Below are 13,795 nucleotides of genomic sequence, written 5' to 3' on the forward strand. Positions count from 1 at the left end.
GCCCAACTATTCCTCATTCAGGAATTTTTTTGTTGTTGCAATTCATCACAGAGCCATATTCCAGGCAAGAACTAAGAAGAGTTGAAATAAGAAGTTACTTATCGCAAACTTTCATCAAGTTGAATAGCCCCCTAAAGTTTCCTTCTGGGCTAAATTGAAAAGTGCACCTGGAGCACAATGTACTTGAAGGTTGAATAAAAGTAGGAAGTTGCTTATATGTATTGCAACCTACATCCTTCCTACACAATAGCCCCTCAAATAGCCCTTAAAATTTCCTTCTAGGGACAAAATTCTTGTCCAAAATTTGAACTGAGCCCCTAAATAAGAGAAATTTTCTAGGGTCGAATGAAAGTGGGACATCACTTAAATGCAAGCTGTTCATTTCTTCAGCAAGTCTGAGAGGTCATCCACGCTGTTGACAGGCAGCTGGCACTGGTAGTTCTCACACACGTACGCCGTAGCCTTCCCATCTATCCTCTGGAGTGTCTTGAGGATGTCTAGGCGTGACGATAGGAAGCCGGATGTCTGGCCTTCGTCAGTGAGGATGAGGACTTTGTTGGGTAGGTAGTGAGTATGGACACACTGCAGGAGCAGCCTGGTGTCCTCTGCTTGCGGGTCACCACAGATGATGATCTGTGATTGTGGAAAGAGCACAAGGTTCAGTTAATACTGAGGTTGAAGGGAGTGTAGCTTGGCAAATAATGGTTAATGCCATGTACATATTCTTTTGGACAACTGCACGTAAACGAATGGACTTGATTAACGGTAGTCAGCGACTTAATCTCTACATGGTCAGCGTTTGCAAAACAGACTGAAGTTCTCCTCACGTTTTGGTTTCGCGTATGTTGCACACACGTGATTGCTGCGGTCTTGTCATCCGTAGTTGTATTATACCCGATTGGCCCCCAAGTCAGGCCACGGCAAAGACACGTAGTCTCGTCAGGCTACACTCCCTTTAAACTCACAGGTGACACTGTGCATAATTAATTGAAAGTCTGCGCTGATTGGCTTGAGCATGTATTTTTCTATGTTGTTATTGTTGCTCCCTTTTGTTTTGTTTTAGGGGGGGGGGGGGTTATTTTGTGTTATTTGACAAATATTAGGACAAATATTATGGCTTGCCCTACAGATGTACCTGGCAACATTTAAAGTATGTAATTAGCATTCTGACTATTGAAATACATTTATTCGTAACTGGTGAGTTAAATAATTTGTAACGAGGCACTTAACATAGACTTATGCATTAAATTTGATCACATTATGAAAATAGCATATTGGGACATCCTCTCATACCTGCTTGGCTGTGCTTTCTTGGAAGAGCAGTGCCGAGGCCATCTCTGGCAATGCTATGGGTATCTTCTGCAGTCTCTCTCCAAAGACAGAGAAGAGCTTGGAAGCCTTCTCCTGGTAGTCAGGTCTGTTCAGGTAGTGAGAGAGCCTCAGGAGATTCATGCAGGCTACTGAATTGGCACTGGGCTCTGCACCATCTTGGTCTGCAAGTTCAATTCAGGTTAAATATCACATTAAATTGTCTTGAAATTGGAAGAAGCATGCAAACATGAAATTTGTTAAATTTCTAACTTTGTTTATATGAAGGATAGAGAAAGATATGAAGGATATGATAAAGAGAAGTTAAAAATGTATACAGTCAGCTTACGGTTGTACCATCTGAGAGAGGGGGAGGATTGGGGAGTCCTAAAAAGGACTGTCGGGAATCTTTCTTTCTTGAGTGTGTGTGTACCGGTAGTCCTGAAAAGGACTGTTGATAATCTTTCTTTGAGCTTATAGCCCTAAAGATAACTATAGCGCCGGTTGAAGAGGATGGGTAGTAGGAGGGGCTCAACGTTTTAAACAGCTTGACTGTCCGTCGTCAGGAGTGGGGAATAGCTGGCGTGCATGGGCTTAAGTCAACAGGTTGCGGACGTGGGGGTGCTTTCTGACGACGGATAGTCAACCTGTTCAAAACGTTGAGCCCCTCCTACCACCCATCCTCTTTAATCAGCACTATAGTTCTCCATAGAACTATAAGCTCAAAGAAAGATTACCAACAGTCCTTTTCAGGACTACACACACACTGAAGAAAGAAAGATTATCGACAGTCCTTTTCAGGACTCCCCAATCCTCGCCCCGCTCTCAGGTGGTGCAACCGTAAGCCTACTGTATTTCTACATCACCATGCAAGCTGATACTTATAAGCAGCATCTAAGTTAAAAATTTATAACAACCATTTCTACAGACTGAAATGCTGTGTAGATGGGGTTGAATAAAGATATATAAAACTAGGAGAAAATATCTCAGTTAGTACATTCCACAATTATTTTTCAAATCTGGCCCCAAATTAGGGGTGCCCGTCTGTACTAGTTTGGTAAGGAGGGATTAACTCAGCTCTCAATTAACATAAGACAAAGAGGATCATGGGGGACCAACGGGCACTGCTTAGACATTATTTTCTATATAGAGGGAGCAAGTACCTACAAGAAGTGCAGTGGGGCTTTAAAAGGTCAAGGACGAACTGCTCACCTTCCTTTAACCTGAGGAGGATGGAGGAGTCTTTATCGGTAGTGGAGAAGTATCCACCATTCTCTGTATCCCATAGCAACTCGTCTAGTTTCTCTTGGAGCTGACTTGCCCATTCAATCCACTGCTCATCATAATTAGCTTCATAAAGATCCAGCAGGCCTCTGATCAAGAAGCAGTAGTCGTCTACAAAACCCTGGATTGGAATGGGGCTGATTGGGAGAAACCAATTAAAGGAGAATTGACAGTGATAAATCATTTTCAAATTCAACTGTGTCCCCCCCCCCCCCCCCCCCACCATATATTCTTTTGCTTTGTAGTTTATACACTTGCAGAATCATTCATATATGACACTGTGTCAATATAAGCAGTGATTGACCCCTAAGTTGAAAAAGCATTTAAACCAGAATAACCAGCAAAAATTCAGAGATTATTTGCATTGTACTGCAGGAAAATAAACATAAGTTTTTTAAAAAAGTATAAATTCTATACCAGTTTGGGCATACTCATTTTTATGTGAAAGTCTTCTGAATTGAATTTTCAATTTTCAATTAAAGAAATCATCCGAAATCAGAAACTAAAATTCGAAATTTGGCAAGCACCTGCTGACATCAGCACAAATCTTCATCCATTACCAACCATTTTCAACAAATCAAATGGTTTTAAAACATTTTGAAAGAGTGTTTGCTTGACTTACATTTGAGCAATGTCTCCCTCTTTGTTCCTATAGGCACTCCTGAGCAAGCAGCCTGTGGAAGGGTCGTACAGGTGCTGCCTGATGAAGGTTACCGCTTGTTCTGCTCGCTGTGTGAACTCTGGGGCTTGAAGCACCTGCCCTGCCCTTGAAAACCCAGATATCATCAACCCTACCACATTCAGGAGAGAAGAAAAGAATGTACTCAAAATCTCACAAAGGTGCTCAAATAGGCCTGTTTCCAATTTTATGTATACCTTCTTGGACAAAACTGGCTTTTTATGACTTGAAAGCATGCCAGAGGCATGTCAGATATAGCAACAATGATATCCATGTCATTCTTACCCATAAACATGCTGTACGAATATTCGTGTTTTGCAGCTAACATCAAATTCCGTAGAACTTTGCAGGAATTATGAATATGTCATGTATGTCCTTTCTGTGAAATTTAAACATTAGCAGTGTCCTAATATTCAAATTATGCAAGGAAACCCGTTTACTTGCTAGAATTCACTGTCAGACACTACTGAGTGACCGACTGCCTTTTTTCTTCTTTGGTAATAACATACATAAAATGAGCTGTAAAGGGTACATGAGCAGTAGGTCTACATCAATAACCCACTTCTTGTAATGGCCAAAATGAAACTGATTGAATCTTTGTGCAGCACATAACATAAGATCATTTGCCACAATGGTCTGAAAATCAGACTATTACTTACTGTATTGGTATTACTTAAGTCGATTCAACAACTAATAGTCATTATTTCCCCACTTAAAGACATTTTTCAAGCCCCCCTTTTTTGGAGAAGTTCTAAATTATTATCATCTTTCAAATGCTGTTGGAATTTAACCTTTTCATTTTTTTGGCCTGCAAATGGGCAAAGTATACCATTAATGTCCTTCTGGCCCTCAATAAAGCTTATGTCTTTGATTCTTACCGTTCCACGCTGTGAGCATCTTATCATCCAGGTGAGGACGAGGGCGCTCTAACCTGACTTCATGCAGTGTCCTCCTGGCCGTCTCCAATGCTGCCTCTACCGTCCCTTCGGTCAGACCGAGCATCGAAGCAGTAGAGTCCACAGAACCTCGAGCTATGAGTACGTTCTGATCCTTCAACTCACCATGGGGGTCCTAGAGTAAACATGATTAAATTACGCTACTGTTAAAGACGGGTAGTAGTAGGCTCTCATGAGAAATTTGACACCATAAAGGTGTTTATCCAATAGAAGGTGTTGTCAAACACAAGGATTAGCCTTCAGGTTTATAAAAAACAGGCCTTGAATTGAATTGAATTTATTCACCACTTTCATAAAAAAATACAAAGGCAAAGATAGATAAACCAATAAAATGGAAAATGCACTAAAGGAAATTACGAAGTGGTTGGATCATCAAAAAAGTTACAAAAACTTATAGGTAGATGATCCTAAAAATGTACACATAAAAAACAAAAATGGGATAAAGAAAATACAATAATACAATGGTAATTAAGCACATAAAAAATTGTGTTTGTCTTACGTAATGCTCTGCATTTCCCACCAAAGGCACCAGTCTTTACTCTTTATCTTACATTTCCCTCGCCGAAGGCTCTCTAAGAGACTAGAGGGTATTTCTTGATGGGACCACAGGTTTGCTGTGTGCAAGACTTGTACACCCAATGGCAGTTCCACCAAGTCTGGTGTGATTATGACCTACTGCACATGGAAATGACAACCATCTCCCTTTAAACAAAAAGCTTCTGTGCACATGAAATATCCTGAGTGTTCCTAAGTGCTTTGGAGTCACCAAGGTTTCATGCCATAAAATCATTTGATCACTCTTGACACAACACTGAACTTCCGCGATCTAGAAAAGTTTCTTGCCATGAGAATTGCTATCATTTTTCATTCAGGAGAGTTTCATTTGGTAAAAGTTTCTTGTTTAACAGTAGAATAGACGAGCCATTATTTCATATCAATATCAATTGCTGAATATTAATCAATCATTAATTTTTGGCAATTAAATACTTATTTGAATGCAGCAATTACCATCAAAAGATTTTGGCAGTCAGTTTTATTCGGTGAATTTATGTCACACAAATTGAATGTACATGTATCCTCACTAAACTTCACTTTAAATTGCTGAATATTAATCAATCATCAATTTTTGGCAATTACATACTTATTTCAATGCAGCAATTACACAATTATCATCAAAAGATTTTGGCTGTCGCTTATTCAGTGAATTTATGTCACACCAATTAAAGTACATGTATCGTCACTAAATTTCACTTTAAAATCTTTATACAGTCAAACCTGTCTATAGCGACCGCCCAAGGGAAACACAAAAAGTGGCCTTTGTAGACAGGTGGTCTTTGTAGACAGGTCTTTTAGTACATGATTCAATGGGAAACCATTTTCAAGGGAAACAACAAATGTGGCCTTTGTAGACAGGTGGTCACTAAAGCAGGTTTGACTATAATATGAACTCTACCTGTTCAAAGTCCACATTGCCTCCTGTTTTGATGTCATAGTGCTTGCAGAACACATCTGCTAACGTGACCGAGTCAGATCCTTCCACCATATCACTCAGATGCGTCCTAACCTCTGTGTCCGTCCAGACACAGAAAGCGCCTTCTTTCTTGTGAGTCTCATCCGCTGCAGGCAGTGAGTCAGCATCTTCTGCACTGTAGAACCCACCTGCCTTGAAAATGCAGGAAAAAAATGCAGAAAAATATTTCATATGATGCAACTGTAGAGGTATCGTTTTTGAGTGGATATGTCACCTGACTGTGGATCACAAGGTCTGTGGTTCAAGCCCTGCCGTGGCACTAATGTCCTTTGGCAAGACATTGATCTACATTTGCTACTCTCCACCCAGGTGTTAAATGGGTGCCCGGTAGGATGTGAAAGTTAATGTGGTAAGATAAGCAAGTATGCGCTTGTAAAAATGACGCCTGGCTGGAATGCTCCCCAGGGAGTGGAGAATGTGCATACATTGTGTGCAGGTAAGCCTGAATCCGATGACCGGGGTAATAATATATATCTGTAGAGCGCTATGAGAGCGCCTGCGGTCCTGAAAACCGCTATATATATATATATATATATATATATATGAACGAACTATGACTATTATTATTAACTGCCAAATACTTTTGTCATCATACCAAGGTTTTTTTTTCTTGAAAGGTTCATTTAAATATGTTTACTATATTGAGATAAATGTGTCTGGAAATATATATTGCCAATTGAATTTCAAGTTCAATTTTCGAAGAGACAATTAAGAAATTGGAAATGCAATCATTGAATATGTAGCAGGTACCAGATTGATCACATGTCCACAAATGAAAGGCAAAAGATGTTTGCTAATGTTATGTTTTCAGCATTTCTGTTATTTAACCATGTATCTTTGAACTTTCATTTACATTTCAAGCATGTGTAACTAAGATAACAAATATAGAGATGTAAAATATTTGGGGGGAAACAAAGACTTTATCAGAATCTCCACATTCCGATGACTTACTTTGTCACTCAAGTCTCGACCAACATACTCTAATATATCTCGAGCCACATCTGCAAAAACAGCCTCTTTGGTAATCTGAGATTAACAGAACAAACGGAAAAGAATACAATGATGTTAATCTTGATAATCTTGTTAACTTCTTTTACTATGGATGCATTGCAGAAAATAAATAAGGCTTTATAGGCAGCACAATCAAGGTCCAGATGCGCTATGGGGGCAAGTTCGATTTGTGTGTACCTGGTATCCATGCAAATTAGCTGGTCATACTTCTTTCCTGTAGCACCCAAATATGATATATTATGTGATTTGGGTCAATAGTTACTGGTAAATCAATTTTTTCCTTCTGACACCTTGTACATGAATTTAGCTCCATTTGTAGACATCTGATTATGACTGATGCCTGTTTTCTATGCTCACTCAACATCTTTTCAAATGATATATATTTCTGTAGCACCGTGCAGTAAGGAGAGATGGTCCCCGAAAGTCAGTTATAACATGAACAGTGGGCGCCAGGCGAATAAGAGGCAGACCTGCTGTTTCCTGGATGAAAGACATCCACATATGGGAAGGGAAAAAACTGTTGGAGGTAACAAGAGCTACAGAAGACAGAGAAGGATGGCTTAAACGTGTGATGGCCACAGCAGCGCAGCTAGCGCCACCAGACTGACATAAGAGCACCCTGTACATCAATATCTTACCTGATATGCATCTAGGTATGCTACTGCTAACTGTCCCTGATCATACAGCATCTTCTCAAAGTGAGGTACATGCCAGAAACGATCGGTGGAGTACCGATGAAAACCCTGTACAAAGGAAAGCAAAAACACAATCATCTAAATCGTCTTCCAAAGGGGCATGAAATTGAAACAAATTTAAACTCAAACTAGCATGACCTCAAAGCCTCGCAGAAGTGCTAAACATAGAAATACAACACATGCGAGCAGGTCTGAGCTAAAGTTTCTGTCAACTTGGTGTTTATGTAGCTTAACATTGATTTTATACTGTTTAATTTGACAAAGATGATCATAATTTAACAAATAAAAGACCAACATTGATTGAATACAAAGTTTAATTTACTATCAACTGGATCTTAAAGCTTTTTTATCTGACTAACATGATCATGTATCCCTCCTCTAGCCATCATCTTAAGGGTATATAGAAACATCTCTATTAAACCATGTCGATTGTATGCTGAGAGCCAGAAGAACGTCAAGTCTTAGAAAAAACAATTAGCCCACTGGGGCATTGCAAGAAAGAAGCAATATATTGCAAATCCCCCAAATCAAGCGCAAATCTTGCGGTTACTTGCAAATTTGCAATACGGTAGATCGCAATTAAACTTTTTGGCAACGCCCCATTAGTAAGAAAGAGAGAGAGAGAGAGAGAATAAAAGCTAGATGTAGTTACCTTAATTTAATTGTTAAAACTTTAATCCTAACAAAATCCTAGGAAATTTAGGAGACTAGAGGGGCGTTGCAAGAAAGTTGAGTTGCAATCGATTGTAAATATCAGTTGCAAATTTTGCAACTTGCAATCAATCGCAACTTTCTTGCAACATCCTTCTGGCTTTCCTGAGCCAAAATAACCTTGAACAAAACCTTACATAATAGAGCTTCTTACCTGACTGACATGGTCGTGTATCCCTCCTTTAGCCATCATCTTCAGGGTATGTAAGCACATCTTAAGCCCCCTCTCACCTATCTCACTCTCACCAGGGGGACTTGAATACAGTCTAAACAGGAAGTTGAAATTCACTGCAAAAGAAATATACACATACCAGTAATTTATTGCAACCAAGTTACCATAATACACTGTCGCAATTGAATTGACAGACCAATTTTTGTTTGATAATGTAAATGCTTTCGAAAAAATAGGCCTTGACACAAAATGTTTATCTTTATCTTTGATATAGATGTTTGGTTTTCCAAATACGAAAGTGTTTCATAATATGCTATCTAATGTTTTGCTCTAACATCAGAGGGGTGAGTGCAAATAAATATAAAAAACAACAGCAACAACAACCTGTCATTATTGCGCTCTAGTCTCTAGCATTTCAAGGAATTGATTCCTGCCAGGTACCCATTTATCTCACATGGGTTGGGTGTGGCATATGTAGATTGATATCTTGCCAAGGACATAAGTGCCGCAGTGGGACTCAAACAGCAAACCTTGTGATCCACAGTCTGGTGACGTATCTATTAGACCACAGCACCTCCAAATAAGCCAATGTATTTTTCAACCTCTGCAATTACCATACCTCTTCTCCAACACTATGATATTACCATTCAGTTTTTTCAATCGCTCTGAAAAAAAATTACTTTGGTTTCCTTACTTTGAATGACTCTACACACGTTACCTGGTTGAGGAAATTTAGGAGCTCCTCCAAACCCGCCATACTGGTTATCAAAGCTATCTGTGAGTTGCTTGAAGCACTTCTCCATGACCTCTGTCCCTAGGGGTGAAGGGTCACTGGTGGACTTGACCTTGACCGCTGCCTGCAGAGCTTCTATGATCTTAGTGCTTTGCTGTTCAAGGGCTTCTCTGTTTTCCCCCCACTGTAGGTAGGAAACATATAACCAAAATAAGTTTGAGAATCATCCCTTTGATTTAGGTTGTGACAATATTCGGTTTATGTGATCTACCAGTTGAGATTATAATGTTTATACTGAGGGAAGCCGCAAGACACACCCTCCGATACCGATGAATAAACATGCAGTCAGGCAAAAGTTTGGCACAGGATATCACTCTTTGAGATTTTATTATTTATAACATCCTCAATTCAAGTTCATAAAGCAACCAAAATGACACAAAGGCTTCTTTATTTGTAAATAAATGTCAACTGTGTGCAACAAAGGTCCTGCATATATCAACTGAGTTCTGTGTTATAAGATACAGATCTGTGACTCATATTATACTTTAAGTCATCTCAGAAAGTGTGCAAAGAGGCCATTCTTACACACAGCTACAAACTTTCATCCCTGTAGTCACTAATTCAAAAATTATATGTTTTACAATGACATTTTTTTCAGGTTGTTTACCAAGTCATATCGAAATGGGGCTAAATAAAACAAACTGGACCAGTCTAAGCTACTAACCTGCCTGGCAATTGACTGTAGAATTGTAGGAAACCCTGGTCTGCCAAACCTGTCGTGAGGGGGGAAATATGTACCCCCCATCAGGGGCTTTAGGTCAGGGGTCAACCAGACGCTCATCGGCCAACCACCGCCTCCAGCAGTAGCCTAGAGAAATGAAGAGGTGGGCGAGAAGGAGTTTAGATGATCCACAAATCTTACCATTACTTTGAAGAGCATAAATTATAGCACCAACAACATACCGGTAAATGTACATACTACATTGACAAATAGCTATTTTCACATGAGTATGTATAATCATAATGTATCGGATATTATATACCTCACTTAAGAAATCCAGCCATCTGATTGGTCGAATTGCATTCATAAACTTCAACTGTTCCTGTAAAATTCTCGGTAACCATGCTTAAAACATTTCAATATTTTTAATAACCATGGTTATTAAAAATAGTTGGTCAGCCTCCATGGTTACCCCATAGGTTTACATGTTAAAAATGGTTTGAGCGATGGAGGATGCCGTATGTGTGCGAAGGATTGGTCGGTAATTTCAATACAATTGAATCTCGATCGATCTTACCGACAATTTTATCTTGCATTGTTGACATGAAGACGAAAATAAACTTCCAAAAACAAAAAACAACATCTGCCGATAGATCTTGATCTAAGTTCGTGCCAATATGCATTGCAAAAGTAAAAGAAGAGTCCGTATATGGAGCTTTTGCGAAGCATTCATCACACGCGAAGCCGGTTTCAATCCATTTTAATGTATATATTGGAGAAAACTGCCAAGCATGTTAACGGCGGGCCATAGCCGAGTGGTCTAAGCGTTGGTTTTCGGTACACCTCTTGATGTACGCAAGAGTTCGAATCCCGTCTTCGACAAAAATGAGAAATATTTTTAATTTTTCATTTTTTAGTCTATTTTTTTTCGGCATATAAAAGTATTAATGACTGCTTTAATATTCGAGAAATATTTGTTTTCATACGCTCTCGGGAAGGTTACAATTGGGCTATTCCCCTCGGCAAGCCTCGGGGAATAGCACAATTCTAACCTTCCCTTGAGCGTAATAAAACAACTATTTCTCTCAAAGCAGTCATTAATACTATAATATTATAGTTATACCCATGTCTAGCCAAATGAGTGGATTGAACATTCTGCTGAAACAATGTGGGTATCAAACTGAATCCCCCTGTAAAATTATATTCAAAATGGTACCTTCGTCAACAAGGTGGCAAGGCAAAAAATTCTGGTCTGAAAAATATACAGGCAGAGATGCCAACCTTTATCAACAAACAAAAGTATTCTTAAGAGCAAAAAACAGTATTTTTGAAAAAATCTCTCACCTTAAAGGGATCGTTTAACAATGTTAAATCTGAGATACACTGCCCTAGGTGTTATCAGTGTCTGCGATAAGGTGTAATATTGAAGCCCTAAAAAAATTGCGCTTCAAAATGATCAAGAAGTGCCTCAAAAAAGTAAAAATCTTTGAGTGACCGGTTTTACCATACTCGTTAACCCCAATAGACTGTAGTGTTATGAAAACCGTCAGGCGAACGGTTTTCAAAATTTGTAATCCCAATCATAAATATCTTGATAATCAGACAAGCGATCGGCTTGTAAAAGTCATGGGGTTCCTGACTGACCTAAAGGTTTAGAATTATCATTGCATCATGAGCTAAATCCAGAATTTTGTTTCAGAATCTGAGACAAAGTTACCGGATCCCTTTAACATATCGCCCAATCAAGCAGCTAAAAAAAAACGGCAGTACCACGTATACATACCCGGATCGGAGTGCGACGTGCATACAGTATATGCGAGTTGTTCGCAATGTGCGCAGTTTGGGGCCGTATCACCGTCCTGCGTGCATTGCTTGAAGACATATGTGCATAATACACTTACGACACAAAGCCCATGATCGGAAATTAAAAAAAACATCAATATAAAAAAGCAAAAAAACAGAACAAATACGTCAAAAATGGAACAGTTGGCATCTCTGTACAGGTCTCAAAGCTGTTTAGCTACAAGCACGAAGAGTCAAATACAGGAAACACTTTGAATGTTTCCCATTTAAGATTAAATTTATTTTCGCAACCTGACAATAGAGGCCATCTACCTAGAGAAGTATAGTGGTTATTTATAATGTTTCTATTGGGTGACTTGGTTCGAGTCCTCACCATCTCAGCATTGCAGGTAAATTAAATAGAAAATATTCAAAAACAGTTCCATGACACATGCTTATGTGAACATTTTCTCCATGGTCAATAACCTTAACTAACGAAAGTGCTTGCTTCAACACTGGACTGGACACAGTACCTAACTCTAAACCTAATCCAAATTGTGACCCCTACCCAAACTCTAAACCTAACCATTGCGCGACTGCTACCGAGTACCCTAACCCTCACACTAAGCACAACCCTAACTCTTTGAGAAAATAGAGCCTGAAGACATTGTCACTGGCGCAGCATGTTAGGTAACCTTCAGAGTACCAATAACCCATCCAGATGCACTTACTTGAATAAATGTCATATAGACCCTATCAACATCTGGTCTCTCCTCTCTGTCCACCTTGATGCTGACGTAGTGTTCATTCATCAGCTTTCCAATGTCCACGTTCTCAAAGGATTCCCTCTCCATCACATGACACCAGTGACATGTTGAGTAACCAACTAGAAAATAGACAAATTATTTGGATTTCAGTGTTACATCGGACAACCTGCTAAACTTTAAATATAAGAAATTAATTCCTCCTTCTTCAGTTTTCTAGTGTAAACATTCTCAGATAACGGAGTTAACATACTCAAACTCAAACTCAAACTCTCTTTCTCTCTCTCTCTCTCTCTCTCTCTACCTCCCTCCCCCTTCTCTCTTTCTCTTTCCATCAGTGATCACATATCAGTGACTTGTTGCATAATCCACTTTAAATACACACAGAAATATCAATTTAATTTCTCTTGATGCTTTCAACAACCTGCCATAGATTAATATATCAATAATCATTATCCATTTTTTTTAAACATGGTTTTCATTTTCAATCATTCCCATAGGACTCCCTCTCCACCACATGACACAAGTGACATGTTGCATTAGCCACTGAAACATTAAAAATCATAAATACTGTCAAACATTGATTAGCCCTTTATTAACACTTAAATAATTTGGTGATGCCGGATGACCCATTAAGAATACATTAAGTTATTAATGCACCCATTTTGCAAACACACATCACCAAGAGCAAAAATGAATTGTTAATTATTCTTTTGTTATTGAAAATTACATTTAACCCGTTCAGCTCGGGAACCGAGATTTCTCGGGTCCCGAGGTACGTACTCACAAACGGGAACCGAGATTCCTCGGGTCCGAGGAAGGGCTTCTTATATTGCAGAAAAGTACATCTATTCAACTTCTAAATACAATATAAACTACCTGTATACAAACCTTGAACCTTTGGCTACATGCATCTCATTTTTTACCGACTGTAGATGCGTAGTTTTTGTTTTATTACAAGTTTAGCATGAGAATGCACGAGTTCTCTTTCAGGATATTCGTATAGAACACATGCAAGTCAGTTTACGTTATTTTCATAGATTTTCGAATTCGCTGCTGCTAGCTAGGTGGGTCTACTATGCCTAGGACTGTGTAAGCCGGACGCGTTATTTTTTTATGCGGCACAGATTGGGGCATGGCGCGTGTTAAACCTATGGGAAGTACGTTCTTTCCCTTCTGAATAGTGTCTGCACGTACGTGAGACTAGTCATGTTCGCTAGCGCATTAGCGCTGCGAAGAAGTTTGTATATCCATCGCGAACTATGTGTTTAGATAACATTCCTCTTCGTTTAAGTTAGTTAAGTTTTATTGACTAATTATTGTGATGTTCTGACGTGCTGCCTCGTCTTCAGATTTCCAATTTGATTTTAATTGTTGATGTAATGATTTTCCATGCGGTAGTGGATTACATGTAACACTATTAAAAACAGACCTCTACTACTTATACT

General features: G+C 39.1%; 1 protein-coding gene across 1 annotated transcript in view; it reads right to left on the reverse strand.

Moving 5' to 3' along the window:
* Positions 1–252: 252 nt before the first annotated feature.
* The window catches only part of LOC100889288 (spermatogenesis-associated protein 20), a 28,318-nt gene continuing 14,775 nt past the window's right edge, over positions 253–13,795 (reverse strand). The window contains exons 5-16 of the mRNA XM_030986166.1: positions 12,315–12,469; positions 9,805–9,948; positions 9,066–9,264; positions 8,330–8,463; positions 7,408–7,512; positions 6,710–6,784; positions 5,681–5,890; positions 4,150–4,342; positions 3,215–3,383; positions 2,521–2,729; positions 1,294–1,493; positions 253–633 (exon numbers count right to left, since the gene is read on the reverse strand). Coding sequence (XP_030842026.1) covers positions 379–633; positions 1,294–1,493; positions 2,521–2,729; positions 3,215–3,383; positions 4,150–4,342; positions 5,681–5,890; positions 6,710–6,784; positions 7,408–7,512; positions 8,330–8,463; positions 9,066–9,264; positions 9,805–9,948; positions 12,315–12,469 — 2,048 coding nt within the window. The 3' untranslated portion in view covers positions 253–378. The remainder of the gene's footprint in view (positions 634–1,293; positions 1,494–2,520; positions 2,730–3,214; positions 3,384–4,149; positions 4,343–5,680; positions 5,891–6,709; positions 6,785–7,407; positions 7,513–8,329; positions 8,464–9,065; positions 9,265–9,804; positions 9,949–12,314; positions 12,470–13,795) is intronic.

Source organism: Strongylocentrotus purpuratus, unplaced genomic scaffold (assembly GCF_000002235.5).
Source record: "Strongylocentrotus purpuratus isolate Spur 01 unplaced genomic scaffold, Spur_5.0 spur5_contig_837, whole genome shotgun sequence".
Taxonomy (NCBI): Eukaryota; Metazoa; Echinodermata; class Echinoidea; order Camarodonta; family Strongylocentrotidae; genus Strongylocentrotus; species Strongylocentrotus purpuratus.